Source organism: Nanorana parkeri, unplaced genomic scaffold (assembly GCF_000935625.1).
Source record: "Nanorana parkeri isolate BGI_ZX_2015 unplaced genomic scaffold, ASM93562v1 scaffold4, whole genome shotgun sequence".
In the NCBI taxonomy this organism is placed as follows: Eukaryota; Metazoa; Chordata; class Amphibia; order Anura; family Dicroglossidae; genus Nanorana; species Nanorana parkeri.
In genome coordinates, this window is record NW_017306272.1 from 5,922,375 (window position 1) to 5,939,052 (window position 16,678).

General features: G+C 41.6%; 1 protein-coding gene across 5 annotated transcripts in view; it reads left to right on the plus strand.

Annotated features, from left to right (window-relative positions):
- The window catches only part of OSBPL3 (oxysterol binding protein like 3), a 68,127-nt gene that overhangs the window by 12,963 nt on the left and 38,486 nt on the right, over positions 1-16,678 (plus strand). For all 5 annotated transcript variants that reach the window (XM_018573590.1, XM_018573728.1, XM_018573656.1 and 2 more), the window contains exons 4-6: positions 135-248; positions 2,884-3,051; positions 10,369-10,465. In XM_018573590.1, the coding sequence (XP_018429092.1) occupies positions 135-248; positions 2,884-3,051; positions 10,369-10,465 (379 nt within the window). The remainder of the gene's footprint in view (positions 1-134; positions 249-2,883; positions 3,052-10,368; positions 10,466-16,678) is intronic.

The following is a 16,678-nucleotide window of genomic DNA, read 5'->3' on the forward strand; positions in this document are numbered from 1 at the left end:
CCTTTAGAGAACAAAAAAACAACAGAAAAGTTAAAGGAAGGAAAGTATAAGCTATTGCAGGGGTCGGGCACAAAGTCATGTTAAGTCTGTTCTTATTTTTGATTCCATGTATGTCTTTTTATCTGATAACTTAGATGGAGAAAGGAAAGCTGCATGGCCGCATTGATGTTGGGCTTTCTGTTATGTCTGTTAAAAAATCAACCAAGTGCATTGATCTGGATACAGAGGAACATATATACCACCTCAAGGTGAGCTTTGACTATTCTCAAATTAAAATCGTCTAAATAAAAATAATTTTGTCCCTAAAACCTAACATTTTATCATATATTAAAGTGTAACTAAACGCACAAACAACATTTTTTTATATATCTTACCAGTCCTTAGATGTAGAGGATGCATTAGTTTTCTTTTTTCAGACAAGAACACTTTCAGCAAGTACAGAATCTTGCCAAGACTCCAATGTAATTTCCTGTGATCTGACCTGGATGCAAATGACAATGTTATTCTTTAAAAAAACAAAACAACCTACTAATTCTATCAACTCCCATGCAGAGTTGAACAATAGCGGACATGTTTGCAGTCCTGCCTGAGTGGTTACACACACTCCTCCATCGATACATTGGAGCAGTGAGTGTAGCCCCCAAGGGACAGGAAGTGTGTTGTTTGCAGGATTAGAAGGAAAAAAACGCCTGAAAAAAACTATTGCAGCCACCACATCTAAGGACTAGTAAGCTGCTATATATAATATTTTATTTTTCAGTTTAGATACCCTTGAATTACTGAATATTAGCTGTAATAACTTTGTATTATGTGCTACTAAAATCAGGACAGCTTAGACATATGTATTTTAGCACTAGTTTTACTAGATCATTGACTGTAAGTGCAGTTGGTCTCTGGGGATATTAAACATAATAAAGATCTGGATTGATTGGGTTGTCGGTACTTCTCCCGCTGTGGAAATGATGGTGGAAGAGGCTATAATGATTGTCATACAGTATCCATGCATCATTAGGTTTTTCCCCTGATTTCGCAAAGATTTGAGAAGCACTGGAAACTGCTAGGTAGTATAAAGCTGTTAAGAGGGTGCTAGGTGCTTGTCTTTTACCCACTGATTTTATTAGAACGCATGATACCAAGTATTGCTAGCAGTCAATACTGTTATCATTACTAGGTATGTGCATGGGCTTAGTGCAAACCGAGTTAGTGCACATTTGTCAGTGACACATCACCATCCCAGTCCAGTCAGCTGCAGCTGGGGCATTCCCCATCCCTTTGTTAGCTATAGCTGCAATACAGGGAATGCCCCGGCCACAGCTGATCATCCCTAATCGCTAGGAAAATTGTGTATTGTGTGTCTAGCTTTAGGCAGTGTGCTAGTTTAGAATGAATGATTGAATCTGTTGTTTTATTCCAAGAAGAGTATGAAAAAAAATCTTCCTCTAGAATTAATTAATCTTTCATCAAATCCATGCTGCCTTTAACTGACATTTTAAGATTTCAGTATAGTCACAGCATGTTTATTTGGCATCTGCCATCTGACAGATGATAGTGTGCACACATTCGTGGGTGATTTCATTCTCTGCTTCTCTCAGCTAGCACACACATTGATGAATCTATTCAGATCATCCATATGAGCAGGTGGACAAACAGCAAGTTAGTCTCTGTAATTACCCTTCAGCAAATCGACCCAGATGGCATCAAGGAAGATTAGAGTTTTAAGATGTGTTGCTCTTTTGGATCCCTGTGTTCATTCATCATTCATTCATCTCTTGGAGCTGCCGAATCAAGTGCTTCTATGAACCTGCTGCAGAGTACTCACCCTTTATGTCCGTGGACATTGCCTGAACAGTACTGTGGGCTTACTGGCTTGTGTGTTTTCCTTTATTTGAAAGAATTTATATAAATGTACAACAAGCATTTAGTATATTTGTTTAAGCTCACAAAACAAAGTGCTCTACCTCCTTCCTCCAATGCAGGTCCACGGAACACCGGTACACAACCAAGGCTTCCACCAGGCATGTGTCATAAATGATAGAAAACAAGTGTTTGTAGATGATTCTGCATCCATTTAAAATCTTTATTTATTCAAGGCATAAAACCAGTCATAGCAAGTCCCGTTGCGCGTTTCAGCCTAAAGGGGCTCTAATCATAACCTATGACCCAGAACCATGTGCAAACACATTTTTCTATAGTATATTTGTTTCTCTGGAGTTGTATTTCAAATAAAGTTTTTTTGCCTCCTCTTGTGTACTATAGTGCTTGATAAAACAGATATATGAATGCAGTAGTTTTTCATGATTGTTAATTGTTTTCATTTGTTTAACAGTTAGGGGTCATTCACGCGGGCATGCACATCTGTATGGCGTGCTCCCGGGAGGGACAGGTGCTGTGTGTAATTGCGTGCAGCCACCTGTACCTCCTTATGGGAGGACGCAGCTGTACATGGCTACACGCTAACTCAAACCTGCACATCCGTGCAGGTTCAGGTGCCCACACTTGGATGCAGACAGTGCGCGTTCATGTGCAAGCCCCCAGACCTGCATGGATGTTCAGGTTTGGGTCAGCGTGTAGCAGCATGAAGCTGCATCTTCCATGGGGGTGTAGAGGTGGCTGCAATTACACACACCCTCCTGGGAGCAGGTCTCTGCACGGGCATGCGCATTGTAAGGATGTGTGTGCCCATGTGAATGACCCCTTAAAGTCAATGCAAACCCAATCACTAAAATCATGATTGCAGAGCTGCATTCATGTTGTCGTTTATATCTGCCTAGAGTTCATCTTTAAACTTATTTAGATCACATTTTAAAATGAAATGAGATGAGGTGTGAAAAAGCATAATTCCCCAGTGTAAGAACTGCATGACTTGCAGATGCTGTTTTTCAGGTGAAATCTCCAGAGGTGTTTGAGGAATGGGTAACAAAGCTCCGTGACCATCGGCTGTTCCGTCAGAATGAAATATCTGTTTTCCCTCATGATCTGAATTCTCAGTTCTTCCCTATGCTGTCAACCACCGAGTCTACTTCTAGCTTGGATCCAGTCTCATCTCCACAGGTATATTTATAGAGAGAGAGATAGCTGCTACTTTTAAACAAAAGCTTATATAATAAAAACATATGGGCCCTGTAATAAATTCATTGATAATGTAATATGTAAGAATTATTTCTAAGGTTTATTCAAACCAAATGGGAAAAGTCAGATTTGAGCAGACACAATTGCATTTAAAGAAATGTTGTTGTGCGTAATAGGAGGGCTCCTCTGTTCACAATGTTCCTGTTTTGCCTGAACTCAGAATTGAACTTGTGTGGTGTTACTGTGAATACAAATATAACAGTTACAAGATTTGAAACCGCTGGATAGCAAGTTGAGCTGTAAGCAGTATTAAATTCATGATGCAGCATTGAGCAACATATTTCTTTATACGATATAAACAAAAAAATAGAGGTTATGGACTGAGCAGATTTGGATCCCGTCTCTTTGGGATCAGCCTATGACAGGACAGATGAAAAAATAGAGTAGACATTGAAAACTGTGAAGCGATCCTTTATCTATTAGTATTATTTAAAGTGATATTCTTTCAATAAATGTGGCTTATCACAACCTGTATGTCAAAAGTTGATACCCCTTCCCTAACGCCACAACATTCTGCAGTATAGGTGGATGGTCATGTATGAGTACATGAAAGCCCATATAGCCCCCAAAATAAAAATGTAATGCAGCTTACCAGTTCTTAGATGTAGGGACTGCCTTAGTTTTCATTTTTAGGCTTTTTTTCCACTATATTTTCACCTGGTGATCCTGCCAGTAACACATTTCCTAAAACTAACCCCCTGCTGGGGGGTAATATTTTCCCCAGAGTGGGTCTTGAAGTAAAAGTGGATGTTTTGCATATGACAATTGGTCAAATCTCATTTATCATTTTAGGAGGTTATAAAATGAAGGCACCTGATTGGTTGCGAAGGCTAATGCCTCCCTTTTCTTTTCCTCTATTGCTTCTGCTGGGGACTGCAGAATAGAGGGTCTCATGGAGCTGGTTGCTTTTTGCTTGTTTGTATTTCAGTATATACCCGTGAGAATTGTGAATTGATTGTAGAAAATAATTATCTTTGCTTTGTCCCTCCTGGGCTTTCTATTTTGATCCCGAATCAATACGTGCTAACAGGTGTCATCTATCTAGATCTTTCCAGTACAACAGCACTTGAAATCCTTTTTTCTTTGGTGTCTGTTGAGTGTTATTGTATTCCATGAAACTAGCATTAGCAATAAGTAAATCATTCATGCTTTGCAAGCTATGTGCCCACCAAAAGTTACTGTCTGCACATGCACCCGTTATTATGGCTGCTCAAAAGTGTCTTCACTAAGCTGGCAACTGTGAAAAAATGTGCCCAAAAAGACATTTCTGTTGATATAATAATAAAAAATACATATAATGGAAATCATCCTTTCAGCTTAGGCTGTTTAAGAAAAATTGCCCGTAGCTAAAGAAAAATCACAAATCTTCTGCTAAAATGTCAAAAGAGACTTTTGAATCTTCAGCCTCACTTGGAAATACAAGCTACCTTAAAGTGTATGTATAGCCAAAATATTTGTTGTTTTTGTTTTGGATAGGTTAGGGAAGGGTTAATGTTAATTTACTTTTTTTTGCTGGTTTCCCTTCCTTTCCTGCCTTGGAAGTATAAGAGGAAATCACCTCCAAAAGCGAGTGAATTTCTCATCGCTTTGGGAAATCATTTTTCCCATTGGATGATTTTCCCGCACCTCTTGTTCTGGTGACAAAGTTTGGATTTTCCCTCGCCTTTTGTCTCACAAAATTACAATGATCACCAAGACAGACAGAGAGCGTGAATCTTCCTAGCTGGGACACAAACAGCATTTTAAATTTGGCGGAGGGTCTAAGCCTCCCTCACTCTGTCTAAACCCAAAAAACATTGCCTGTACATACACTTTAAAGACAAAAACTTTGTCGTCTCTGTAAAGAGTTGGAAATAATTATCATTGCAGAATTAGAAAATCAAACACTGTAAGGAGAATCAAAAAGTAAAGGCAACATACATTTAATGGCTTTAATAGAAGTAACTGTGAGCACTTAAACATATCACTTTTCCATATAGTCCTCATGCAAGATGATGCACTTGTTGTATCATCCAGCTTGCTTCTGTATTCCTGCAGAGAAAAAGCTTTTGACGGCTGCTGAAGCCAGGTGTGCACAGCTCCCTTTTACTTCATCATCTGCGGTGAACCCATGACCGTAGAGCACCTCCTTCCTTTTGCTCTCCGGGTCATAGTGGTGACCCCATGTCTCGTCACCAGTGACAATTCTCTCCAGAATATGATCGTTTTCATACCGTCTCAAGAACTGGGTCACAACTAGGGATGCACCAATACTGATACCATTATCGGTATTGGTGCCGATCCCGAGTATTTGGGTGAGTACTCGTACATGCCAAAATGCTCCTGATGCCTATACCGATACTGGAACTTCCTATTTCAGGAAGCCGGGCGGCGAGTCATTACACGTTGCCCGGCTTCCTGATTGGCCGGGAGGCCGGCTCCATGCTCCCTCGTCACCAGGAACCATGGAGCTGGCTTCCGACCAGTCAGGAAGCCGGGCAGCGTGTAATGACTTGCCTCTTGGCTTCCTGATTGGCCGGAAAGCCGGCTCCATGCTCCCTCATCACCTGGTGCTGAGGGAGCATGGAGTCCGCTTCCCAGCCAATCAGGCCAGTCATTAAATGTGTTTTTATATCTTAATATCTGTCTGCTGTGCTCCCCTTTATAGCAGCACACAGAGGAGCAGTAGTGTGAGCAATCAGGGGGCTACTGCCTTTCACAGTGCACATCTAAAAATGCTGACAGCAGGAATAATCTAATCAATGTTCTAATTACCCTTCATTGTCCAATTACAGGTTGGGCAGGTCCCAGACCTCGTTTTAGTAGCTTATTTGCAGTGTAGCCTAGTACAGGATCTTACTGTGGGGTCACACAGTTGTGCCTGGATCACAAGACTGCCCAAGTAGAATTACAAATCTTTTGTCAGGTAGCAGAGTTTTACATATGTGCAGGTACATGCAAAGTGTCGTTCCCAGGAGGGACAGGTGCTGCGTGTAATTGTGTGCAGTGGCCTGTACCCCCCTTCGGGAGGACGAGGCTGCACATGGTTACACACAGTACTTCCTTTCTTCAACAATATTTGGGATATTGGAACATTTCCGACTGACTGGATACAGGACATCTTAGTAAAAGTCCCAAAGAAGGGGGACCTAACTGTGTGTGGCAACTGGCACAGATTGATGCTACTCTCTGAAACGGCAAGCTGGTTTTCGTGCTGGGAAATCTTGCGGGGATCACATTGCCACACTCTGTATCATTCTGGAGCAAATCAATAAATTCCAAGAGTTTCTCCACTTAGTTTTCATTGATTATGAAAAAGCATTCGACCGACTCAATCATGACAGTATCTAGGACTCTCTTGGACGTTGGGGAGTCCCGCAGAAGATCGTTCACCTCATTGAAGCACAGTACGAGGCTTTTGTGTGTAGAGTTAGAGTATTGTCCAATCCCATTCCGGTCACCGCTGGTGTGAGACGGGGATGTATCTGATCACCGCTACCGCTATGAGATCTTAGCTGGAGCTATTGACTGTAAAGTAAACAGAGAATTTCATTGGCACCCAATCACCATGGAACAATTAAATGACCTTGACTTTGCTGACGACATTGTACTACTTGCAAAACGTAGTGTTGATATGCAAAATAAGCTCGACAATCTCACTGAAAGCTCCACAGCTGTGGGTCAAAACATTAATGTCGCCAAGACCAAGTCGAAGGAGCAAACTTCTTTAGCCTCACTGTATCTGGCCAACAAGTTGGAAAAGTTGACACCTTTCAGTATCTCGGAAGCCCGATTACGCCAGACAATGGAAAGAAGACTGACATCTCCACATGGATCAGAAAAGCCAAAGGGATTTTTGCAGGCCTCCGTAACAAATTAGTCTTTATATGAAGATTTGAATATTCAACTCTAAAGTGAAATCTGTGCTGCTTTGTGAGTGAGACATGGAGAGTCTAACTGGAAACCACCCAAAAACTCCAGGTTTTTGTAAACCGTTGCCTGTGATACATCATTCATGCCTGGTGGCCACAAAATTGGATCTCTAATCTAGAGCTTCCCCAGCGGTGTCACCAAAGACCGGTCACAATAGAGATCTGAGAGCGTAAATGGAGATGGATTGGACATACATTAAGAAAGGGTGCAAATGAAATCTGTAGACAGGTGCTTGATCTGAATCCCCAAGGACAGGAGAAAAAAGGCAGACCTAGAGGCTCCTGGCGGCAAAGCCTATATGATGATGTAATGGCTGTTGACATGAACCTGACCTGGCTTCAGGTCAAATCTAAAGCTGGGAACCATAAACAGTGAAAGTCTTTCGCTTCAGCCCTATGCTCCTCAATGGAGCAGGATATATAACTAACGAGCACACAGACCCAAACCTCCACATCCGTGCGGATCTGGTTTCCCGCACCTGGACACCCAGGTGCGGGCACCCTGACCCACACAGATGTGCAGGCTGTTGTATGCCGTTACACGCAGCACCTGTCCCCCCTGGGAGCGGCTCTTTGGGCGTGTACGCCCATGTGAATAAGCCCATACATGTATTTGACCTTTGTATTAAGCTGCTTAGCTTGAGTTCAGCTTTAAGGTGCATACATATCAGACTATAGAAAAACTGGATGGAAAAATTCACCCAAGCAAATTAGTGCCTCCCCAGAGATTTGTCAGACATGACTGTATAGCATCACTGGATGTGCCAGTATCTCCCGATACAAATTATAGTGACCACATGAGTGATGATCTTCTCATTTCTATGGACATGTTTATTCTCTTAGCTTTTCAGTTAGTTCCATATCTCTCCTTGTTCATACACGCAGTTGCTCTAAATTACTTTCATGGTGCCCTCCTGCATAGTTGCTTTTATTGTTTGATTGATTGGCTCATTGATAAGGCCTGTGTACCGACCGTGATTAATGTGTTTTTGGCTCTAGCTCAACCAATGGTGTGTCTGCTCTATAGACAGCATATAATTCCAGTTTACAGCTGTGCATTGCACTCAAGACAGCACTACATCTTTCACAAAACTGAAAAAAAGTAATAACAGGTTTGATATGAATAGATACCAACTGCTGTTCTTTGTGCTGGAATAGCTGCATTTCTTTTATTGAAGGGCCACGCAGTTTTTATAGACCAACCATGAGCTTTATATCATTTAACAACTTTGGTGATGAAACAGCTGTGCCTGCCCACTTTCTACAGCCAGCTAGGTCCACCCATCTTCTGTAGCTATTATGAGGGGTCTTAATTGCACATGCAGATCCTTAGGTGTCAGGTACAAAGGCATTGTGTGGATTAATCCATTAGCATTCATCTATTTTCCTAAGAAAAATGAAGGGAGACGTCCCTTCACTTCCTGTCCCGAGAGATACAACAGGAAGTGGAAATCTCCCGAAAATAAAGAAAAAAATCTCACCTCTGACAGTTGTTTGTAAAACAGGTGTCCCTATTCAAAGAATTCCCTTATACTCCGTTCTCAGTGACAACTGTAACATTTTGGATTTTACCTCACTTACTCCTAATGACAGTGGTCACCAGGACAAATAGTGAGGTTGTAGCTCCCCAGTGGTCTAGGGGCCAGAATAAGGAAGATATATTCACCTGATCCTCGGTCCTGCGGCAGTCAGCGCTCACCTCTCTTCCCTCTGCTGTGGTATGCCCCTCGGTGTTCTCACATCTAAGGTAAGTCAATGGACCTGTATTAGGCGTGATGACCTCAGTGGTCCTTAGACCGCCGGAGACCGGGGGAGAAGAGTCTGCTATGACTGCTTGATAAATTAACTTTTTTAATTTTTGGCTATTAGGCTGCTCCAAACTTAGGAACAGCTAATAATAACCTTAGAGACTGATCCTGACAGCATGTCAGATTCAGATCTCACTAAAGGTATTTGATCATGCTCAAACGATCAGAAGTGATACATTTCAAGTACAGAGATACATTGTATCTCTTTGCCTGAAATGTATCATAAACATGGGCTATCGGCTGTCAAAACGAATAGCCGAGAGGTAAGTCACTCTGCTACCTCTCTGCTATCTTTAGCTGTCAAATACGGGATTGCTATTTAGCGCTCTCCTATTTGCATGTAACGGCTTCATTCTTTCATTAATTAAAGAAAGAAGCTTTTACAAAAGCTTAACTATTTCATTAATGAATGCCTCAATACTGAGTCATTCATTAATGGCTGGTAACCGCTGACCGGCATTACAGAGCCTTAAATATCGTCACGTACAGTGTACGTCTCCTGTCACGAAGGGGTTAACACAGAGATGTAAGGAGATCCGTGTGCTCCTTACAAATGACAGCTGCCTCCTAACTTTTGAATTTTTCTCTGGTCTAGTCTTGGGCCCCGTTCACACAAAGCGGTTTATCGTGCGATTTCCGTTGTGAAATCGCGCATATTTCCATGCGATATCGCTCTGTGTAGCTTGTCCAATGCATTTCAATGGAGCTGTTCACATCTCACAGATCAATGTCGCCTATAGCTCGTCGTTCAAGCTTGTCGCTCGTACATGACCCTTTTTTCCACAGATGTCGTGCGATTCGGCTCCAATAGAATCTATGGTGTCGCGCAAAATCAATATCACGCTACAGAAGGGTCACTTTTGCACTGCAAAATGGAAGGAAAGAATGATGTCACATCAAGATCGCTGTTGATTGGTTACAGCCCAATGTGGCAGCGACGAAGTCCCGCCCAAAAAACGCGCTATGTAGTGCGATAAAATGTGCACTGTTGCTCAATATCGCGCACTGTAGCTCAAAGCCGCTCAGCGCGAAATCACACGGAAAAACGTGTGATATCCATGTCGCGCAGTGTGAATGGGGTCTTGGAGCTCGAAAAGTATCTGTACTGGTACCGAGTACGGTACTTGGTATCGGTGCTTCCCTACTGAAAACCCTTTCTGTTCAAGAACCTCTGCTACTTGAGTTGTGTCTTTGTACCATATTGATATTTGCATTATGAAAACAAAACAAGAAAAATCATTTTTAAGATGGCGATGTGGTGATCTAGCTGCTTCTTCTCGTCTGTTTACATATGGGAGTGGAGCAGATCCCTCTTCGCAGCATGTACGTCTTCACTTAACTTCCAGAATTCAGTAATATATTCTGAATATTCATAGCAGTAATAGTGCATATTCTGTACAGTTGTGTTTTATATATTGTGCATATTTAAGCAAGTTACAAACTCCATTCTTTGTAATTAGTAGTCACATCGAGCCTATTGAATGCGTTACACTAACAACAGTTTCTGCTTACTACTACAGGAAACTCACTTCACCAGACAGAATTCACTGAAGCTGGCAGGCAGCCGAGTTCCAGCCTGGCTCCAGTCTAATGATGATATGGATAAATGTGCTAAAGGTACAGTGAGGGTGGATATGGCGCCTTAGAAATAAAAGGCTATGCATTTTTAATACGGAATTGGGGCCTGATTATTATTCACTGTGTTAGCTTAGAGTGCATTATACCTTCTTCTTTAGCTTTAAGTTGAGTATCAGTTTATTAACGAAGTTCATTTTCCAAAGGAAAGTGGAAATGTTTTTACCCATTAGTAGCAGAGATTTGTTCAGTCTAGTCTGAAAGCCTAGTCTAGTTACACTTATGTCTAAATCTATATATGAACAAATCCATTTAGAGTCGATATATTACCTAATTCAGTACCGGCATGTTACACCCCATATTACACCCCCTTCTGTACCAGGCCATTTATCAGTTTTCAGCGCTTGGCTTAGAATTCCTCCATCACCCAACACTGTAGCAGAAATAATTTTATATCATGCGTCTGATGTAAGAAGAAGGGGAGGGTTTGGCAGTGTAAACATTGCCATGATATACAGTTGTGTGAAAAAGTGTTGGCCCCTTCCTGATTTTTCATTGTTCTGCACGTTTGTCACACTTTTTAATGTTTCAGATCCTCAAACAAATTTTAAATATTAGTCAAAGATAACACAAGTAAACACAACATTCAGTTTTTAAAGGAAGATTTGTATTATTAAGGTAAAACTAAATCCAAACCCACATGGCCCTGTGTGAAAAAGTGTTTGCCCCCTAAACCTAATAACTGGTTGGGCCACCTTTATCAGCAAGAACTGCAATCAAGCGTTTGCGATAACTTGTAATGAGTCTGTTACAGCGCTGTGCAGGGATTTTGGTCCACTCATCTTTGCAGAATTATTGTAATTCAGCCACATTGGAAGGTTTTCGAGCATGAACCGCCTTTTTAAGGTCATGCCACAGCATCTCTATAGGATTCAGGTCAGGACTTTGACTAGGCCACTACAAAGTCTTAATTTTGTTTTCCTTCAGCCTTTCAGAGGCAGACTTGCTGGTGTGTTTTGGATCATTGTCCTGCTGCAGAACCCAAGTTCGCTTCAGCTTGAGGTCACAAACAGCCGCACATTATCCTTCAGGATTTTTTGGTAGACAGCAGAATTCATGGTTCCATTTATCACAGCAAGTCTTCCAGGTCCTGAAGCAGCAAAACAGCCCCAGACCATCACACTACCACCACCACCATATTTTACTGTTGGTATAATGTTCTTTTTCTGAAATGTGGTGTTACTCTTATGCCAGATGTAATGGGACACACACCTTCCAAAAAGTTCAACTTTTGTCTCGTCAATCCACAGAGTATTTTCCCAAAAGTCTTGGAGATCATCAAGAGGTTTTCTGGCGTAACGGAGACAAGCTTTTATGTTCTTTTTGCTCAGCAGCAGTTTTCGTCTTGGAACTCTGCCATGCAGGCCATTTTTGCCCAGTCTCTTTCTTATGGTGGAGTCATGAACACTGACCTGAACTGAGGCACGTGAGACCTGCAGTTCTTTGGATGTTGTTGTGGGGTCTTTTGTGACCTCTTGGATTAGTCGTCGCTGCGCTCTTGGGGTAATTTTTGGTTGGCCGCCCAATCCTGGGAAGGTTCACCGCCATTTGTGGATAATGGCTCTCACTGTGGTTCGCTGGAGTCCCAAAGCTTTAGAAATGGCTATATAACCTTTTCCAGACTGATGGATCTCAATTACTTTCTTTCTCATTTGTTCCTGGATTTCTTTGGATCTCGGCATGATGTGTAGCTTTTGAGGATCTTTTGGTCTACTTCACTTTGTCAGTCAAGTCTAAAGGTGCCCATACACTGTGCGATTATCGCACGATAATCGCAGGGAAATCCCGCGATCGTATGATAATCGCAAAGTGTATGGAAGGCGTGCGACCATTTTTACTGTACGAGCAAAACAAACGACAAACGCACTCAACAATTTGTTACCAGTTATACAGTAAGGTGCACACGAAATGGGCTTTAAACAGTAAAACAGCAGAAAGGCATCATGGCACACTCAAAAACCAGCATGTAAAACAACATGTCTCACCACTAAGGATAATGACAGAGGTTTGGATACACGTCTTCAGCCGAGGATGTGTAAGCCACGGCACCTCTTATAGTGCGGTCCGAACTCTAAACTATGAGAGTCTCCATCTTGGAGCACATGGGGGCAGAAGATATCAAATTGGGTGCAGGCTTGTCAGGAGGACGCCCAACCTCCTTAAAGGTACAGAAACACACAAGGGATCCCGCACATCCTAATGGCAGCTGAGAAACCCCATGCGTCGCTGCACCAAATCGGTCAAGCAAAACAAACGACAAACGCACTCAACAATTTGTTACCAGTTATACAGTAAGGTGCACACGAAATGGGCTTTAAACAGTAAAACAGCAGAAAGGCATCATGGCACACTCACAAACCAGCATGTAAAACAACATGTCTCACCACTAAGGATGATGACAGAGGTTTGGATACACGTCTTCAGCCGAAGATGTGTAAGCCAAACCTCTGTCATTATCCTTAGTGGTGAGACATGTTTTACATGCTGGTTTGTGAGTGTGCCATGATGCCTTTCTGCTGTTTTACCATTTTTACAGTACGGTCGCACGTCTTTTGTCTAAGGAGCATGTTCGAAAACCAGCCGAAAATCTTACGATTTTCGGCTGGTTTGTGGCGTGCTCGGGAGACCAATGCTGAACGGGCCGGTGTGCGCACGCGTTGGGCGCACACTGCCCGTTCAGCATTGCTGTCAGCGGGGCGGGCTCGCGATGATCGCAAGTACGATCTGTCTGTCCAAGATGGGCAGATCGTACTTTTTTTAATTACTTTACAACTATCGCAAGACTAAGGTCTTGCGATGGTTGTAAAGTGTATGGCCACCTTTATTTAAGTGATTTCTTGATTGCGAACAGGTGTGGCTAGAGAAATTGAACTCAGGTGTGATAAACCAGAGTCAAGTTATGTTTTAACAGGGGGGAGCAAACACTTTTTCAAACAGGGCCATGTGGGTTTGGATTTTGTTTTCCCTTAATAATAAAAACCTTCCTTAAAAACTGCATGTTGTGTTTACTTGTGTTATCTTTGACTAATATTTCAATTTGTTTGATGAGCTGAAACATTAACAAGTGACAAACGTGCAAAACAATGAAAAATCAGGAAGGGGTTAACACTTTTTCACACAACTGTAGCTGTGATAACCAGGACACAGCAGCTTCAGTAGCCGCTTCAGAGCACAGGCGTTCACGGAAGGACACAGGTATGTGCTCCCGGAACAATGGAGCTGCGGGCCGGCTGTATATATACAGTGGCCGGTAAATGTTACCGGCCAGATATTTTAAAAACCTTGTTTCATTGTTAAAGCTTGTGATTGAAAAAAAACTTGCTCTCCTGTAAGGTTTACTGAGCTTATTTCGGCAGTCCAAAAAATATACTAGATCTCCTAAAATCTCCTTATTATTATGATACAGGATTTATATAGCGCCAACAGTTTGCGCAGCGCTTTACAATATAAGGAAGACATTACAATCACAATACAATTCAAAACAAGATGGTAAGGAGGGCCCTGCCCCTGAGGGCTTACACTCTAAAAGGGAGGGGCAAGTGATGCATGAGGAGGTATGGCCTGAAGACTCCAGATTGTAGGGTGTTCTAATATGCAAATGTTGTCATTTTGATGAGGTGTAGAATGATGGTCTGCACCCTTATATTGGCTCATCATTGTGATGAACATCCTTGCTATCCTGTAGGGAGGCGTTGGAGGAAAGTCAGCCTGGACATTCAAGGAAAGTGTCGACATTTGCATAGAAGAGTTCCTGGGATTTGGGGTTCCCAAACTGCTCCATAAGACACTTGTATTTTTTTCACCAGCTAGTCTAGGAATTTTGAAGTCCTGGCAAGTGTACTTTAAAATAGATCTTAAGCCAAAACATTGCTTTGGATAGATTAAGGGAGGGTTATAACCCCTGTTGGCTTTTTCTTTTACTGTGTACCTTTCTTGAGATTTACTGCCTGATGGCCACAATGGGAAGTAAGAGGAAATCCCTCCAAAGTTAGAGAAATCCCTGGTGTTCAGCAGGGTCAACAAAACTAGATTTCCCATCTATTCCTGTTCTGATGACAACCTAGAATTTGGTATATTCTTTCACTAATAAGTCACCAGGACAAATAGAGAGAAGGTCAATCTCCCTCATGGGGAGACAGACAGCAAAAAAAAAAAAACTGACGAGTTGTAATCCATCTTCACTCTATCCAGAGTTTTGGCTTCAGTTGCACTTTAAGCATAGATGCTTATAACATTGCCTCGTTATCGGTAACAACAAATGGAACAAAAGGCAAGTCAAATGTGAAATATGTTTCAATAATTACTTGGAGGTAAACATTAATAATGCAATAATAAGATGATGCGTACTAGCTAAAAATACATTCTAGTATCCCTTTAATGTTGTAGCCCAAAGCCAATGACTTGCTGCAGCAGAGCACAATGAAAGTTGGCACAAGGGGACTGGATACATGAGTAGTGCTCATTAACCAACCTCATCTACTGGATACTAATTGGCATTATCATGTGTTACAGTTATTAGTTAATTTGTTCCAAAAACAAGGTACTCAACCCTAATCCTAAACTCATTTAGTTAGATTTAGTGGGATCTCTGCTTTTCTGTGTACAAGTGACCATGTGTTCCTAGTTTGTGTTCTGTCATTCATTCTTCATTTGTTATTCAGTATGGGTTCTTACTAGATGACTGGGTAAGGGCCCGGTTCCACTGCTGCTCTTTCATGAGAAACCAAATCAGACTGAAACAAGAAAGAAAAAGTCCGTACTAGTAATAGAGTTTTTTAGTTATGTATTTCTGAGAGTTGCGATCAATGTTGTATTATGCAGTATTAGTGTAATGTAGCTTTCAGTGAGACTGCATGCAAAGCACACAAAGTAGAAGCAAAAAAAGTGTTTTTAAAAAAAATTGGCAGTGCAAACAAACCCTAACCCTTGCTTTCAAAGTCTCTATGATCACCTTCACTAGATGTTTTTAATGTAAACACATAACCATTTTCAACATATTTGAGCTGTAAGGTCACATATTGACATCTTTCTGTGTGATCCAGCTATAGCAGTTGTAATAAAGCTTTAAGTATCTGTTCACAGCTAGGTGACAGCGGTTATGTACGTTTTTGTGCGCTTTTTGCTAGTTTCGATGTGGAAAAATCAATAAAAAATTAAACGTGCGAAAAAAACACAGCAAATTCACATTTTCAACATTTCTTATTGAGTCTATGGGGCCAAAACGAGCTGTATCATGCCAAAAAATGCTCATGTACTTTTTCCAGCAACAGGCGTTTTGCTTATTGCAACAAAGCACTCAGATGTGAACAGGGCCATGGAAATGGGGCAGAAAAAGCACAAAACAAGTAGAAAAGATAGACATTAACGCTCAGTCATCGAGAAGTTAACGGTACAGCTTTCAGGTAGAGATCTCAGCATGGAATTGGTGTCAGGAGTAAATAACATTTCAAGCAATATACATCAGTTACAGTAGTGGCAAAGATCATTACAGTGAAGCGTAGACGAGTTATTGTTCCTAAACATAGTGAGGTTCAGAATGTATCAACAACAGTGTCTGAGATTCATTAAAGAAGTTCTTGCAAAAAGGAAGAAAAACAGTCAGAAGGGATAAGGAAAGATAAGGGAGGGGTGGGAGAAGGAAAGACGGGGAAAAGCATAAGCAAGCAATGAGAAAGGTCGAGAAAATTCTCATGGAGTAAAAAGAAAAGGAGAAAGAAAGAGGCCTGGGCCAACCCCCCTATCCATCTGTGCAGAGAGGTTCCACCCAAATCAAGCAGGACATATTAATACATTTTTTTTAATACAAGCAGTGTAAGTAGCTGAATTACAAATTTATGGCAGGTAAAGCAGCTGTCATTGTATATATTGCATCTATGTACTTAGCTGTTTGTCTGGTATTCAGCTGTTATGTTTTTATAGTGTTTTGGGCAGTTTTGGCTTGTCCTGGCTTAATGCCAAAATCTAGGCGACTATTAAAAAAACAGTTTTTCCTTCTGTAGTCTTTAGCACAGTAAAACTTACTCTAAGCCAATCTCAGCTCAATACTCTAAAGGTGGCCATACACTGTACAACCCTCGCAAGACTTTTGTCTTGCGAGGGTTGTAAAGTAATTTTAAAAAGTACGATCTGCCCATCTTGGATAGGCAGATCATACTTGCGATGATCGTAAGCGCGCCCCGCTGAGGGGCGGGTTTC